Source organism: Acyrthosiphon pisum, chromosome A1 (genome assembly GCF_005508785.2).
Source record: "Acyrthosiphon pisum isolate AL4f chromosome A1, pea_aphid_22Mar2018_4r6ur, whole genome shotgun sequence".
NCBI lineage: Eukaryota > Metazoa > Arthropoda > Insecta > Hemiptera > Aphididae > Acyrthosiphon > Acyrthosiphon pisum.
Window position 1 is genome coordinate 91061073 of NC_042494.1, and position 3062 is coordinate 91064134.

Sequence of the window (3062 nt, forward strand, 5' to 3'; positions counted from 1 at the left end):
CAATCATAATCCGTTTTAAAAATTAAAATCTATCAAACCAAATTCTTCCAGTTTTGTCTAGCTTATTGGTCTAAAAGTCACTTTTTTTTCATCGGCTGCAGCCCCCTTAACAAAAAATGATTATTTAGAATACTGTAAGATTAAATAAATTTCTGCACTTACTCATACTATTTGTTAAACAGTAAAAACGTTATAATTATATAAATTAATACATATTATATACCTATCTATATTTAACATAATTACAATATTGAATATATATCTATATTTCCATAAGATTTAAAAAAGAAAGAAAAGACTTTTTTTGAACAATATAACGCAAATAAATATTATGAGAAATCATTTATTTAATAAAGTTATTCAATTTTGAATTCGCAAACTCTTGACTTTTGTGTGTATATGTGTTGGCCTTTGGAGACAGTTTCTAATTTTATGTAGAATGGAACTGATCGAATTTACTATAATATACTGTGTTGCGTAGGTTAGGTAGGTATAGGTATATTATATCATCATAATAATTATATATATTTACACCATATATACGATACACCATTGAACCAATTTTTAACGATTTTTTTCTATACTATAAATAATTATTACGTAATATCGTGTGATGTGACCCTTAGTAATCAGCGTTGGTGAAAGGGTTAAAACCTCAAAGTTAAACTTTCAATAGTTTATGTCATAGTTATGTCTATACTTAATAAACTAGCGCAACTATATTACACAATTAATTCATATCTAATAGATAGAAATGTAAAATTACCTACATTTTTACGAAAGAGTTGTCTTTGTGGTAATGCATTAATAACAAATAATTTAAATTTAAAGTATTTGTTAATATCTAATGAAGTTTTATAACCTAATAAATAAATAAATAAAACAACCATTGAACAAATATCAAAATGTTTTATTTATAATCTTTAAAAATGTATGTTTTTTAATTATCTTTTTATAATTTTTGTTTTTATAAATATATATAGGTATTATTTATTAGGAATACCACGGTTAAAAATGCTTTAGATTTTTTTAAAAATATTTTTAAATCAACGACATTAAGAAATAATTAATAGAAAATATGTCTGTTCTAACTTCTAAGTGTGTATAATAATTGTTGCGAAAAGTAATTATATACCTACAACATAATAATATTCCCTAGATGATTAGATGTCTAATATGTATATAAACATTATAATTTGAAAATAATAATTAGGTAGGTCGTAGGTACCACTTATTATATATTATATTTTACGACAGCCGACAGGTTAAAAAAAATTATTATTATAATATTATGTAAATATAATTATTGTTTTGAATTTGAGAAAATGTTTGTACATATACATTGTGTAGACTGTATAATAACATATGTTTAATATACCTAGGCATACAATTATAAAAATAAAAAATTTATTTTTAAACATACATATTTCAAAATATTATAATAAAATTATTTTTGTTATTAATAAATATATTTTTCAGGTTGAAATAAAATGTGTTAAGTAACTATTTGTCTTAGCACTTACCAGTTACCATTAAAATAAAATATAGCTAGACGATCATTGACCACGGTTTATACTCAAATGTATATATAAAATAAAGTACATAATATAGTATAGTATGCGTAGCAATGTTATAATTAAAAAAAAATACAATAAATATAATTATAGGTACACTATTATTAAAATGCAATTATATTAATGATAAAGGTATATGATGCATGTAATATACACATATATTTATATTAATATATTATACCAACAATTTATACAGTCTCATATATATTTTAACCTTTGTATAGGAACCCCAGCAATAAAAGTCTAACCTTCGCGTTTGGTCAATGCGTATAATTCATTTTCTTCGGTATCGTTGCTACCCTTACGCGATAAACTCAATTTACTAGTTCCTTCGCTAGAACCCTCTTCGTCTTCTTCTTCGATGACACTAGATTGGATCCACTGTTTGATACGTTCCTTCTTTGCAGCTCTATCGACAACAGCAGTTTCGATTCCACAATTGGAAAATGCCAACAGAAATTTTTTATTCTCTTCCTGGTCTGTTTGATAGCTGTATAGAGATGGACTCAGCTCATCTATATCGTCTGAAACTGTTTAAAGCAAAACATGATAAGAAACAATGAGAAATAATATTTTTCATACATTTATCAAATTTAGATTTAACTACATTTTAAATATTTAAATGTATATCCAATTGCTTTAAGTTTAAAATATTAACATGAAAATGAGAGTTATATTGAATTTGTACATTAACAGTTACGTCAATTGTATGATTAATGTATTAATTTATTTACAGCTGATAATATTTTGAATTTTATAGTTTTTTTTAGTTTAAGTGGAATTTTTTTTTCAATTATCGACTACTGTCTATAGAAATATATAATAATAATACGTCAGTATATTATATAGGTAGGTAATATAACCTTACGATTTCTTTTTAACACAATATTTAAAAATATCATATTATCGCTAACTATAAAACTATTAAATTAAATTGTATTGCTTTTTTCGTCGACATTACAGCAAGGTAATTAAAACATGATACAATGTTAATAATTTTAACCCGGCTGAAAAGACAATTTAAACCAGAAGAGATCGAGAGTGGTAACCTATGTCCTATAGTTAGTAAAATTGAAAAGAAGAAATGCCTAAAGGAAGAAAAAAACACAGTTAAGGATAATGCGATTCAAGTCACAGACTGTCTCATCTATATAGATGTAGGGTTCGAAGTGAGTTTAATAATCCTTGAAACTAATGGTGCAGGGGAAGTAAACGTTGCCCAATTCGAAGACGGGTGAAAGTGAATATATACAGTATGTCCCACAAGTCCCGTATCACCCTTAGTATCTCCGTGGAAAATCAATATATTTAAATGCAATTTTTTTCAGTAATAAGTATGGAAATTCTGATTGAATAACATAATATTCGATTTTTTTTTTTTCAAAAATTTTTTTTAGGTAAATAAATTTATTAAATTTCCAAGATAGCCATTTTGTTGATCATATTTTTTAAAACAGTTCAAACAAGATATAATACTAAAATTTAATG

General features: G+C 24.7%; 1 protein-coding gene across 1 annotated transcript in view; it reads right to left on the bottom strand.

The window, feature by feature from the left end:
- Positions 1 to 1707: 1707 nt before the first annotated feature.
- The window catches only part of LOC100162649 (serine/threonine-protein kinase meng-po), a 5952-nt gene continuing 4597 nt past the window's right edge, over positions 1708 to 3062 (bottom strand). The window contains exon 5 of the mRNA XM_001943789.5: positions 1708 to 2104. Coding sequence (XP_001943824.1) covers positions 1818 to 2104 — 287 coding nt within the window. The 3' untranslated portion in view covers positions 1708 to 1817. The remainder of the gene's footprint in view (positions 2105 to 3062) is intronic.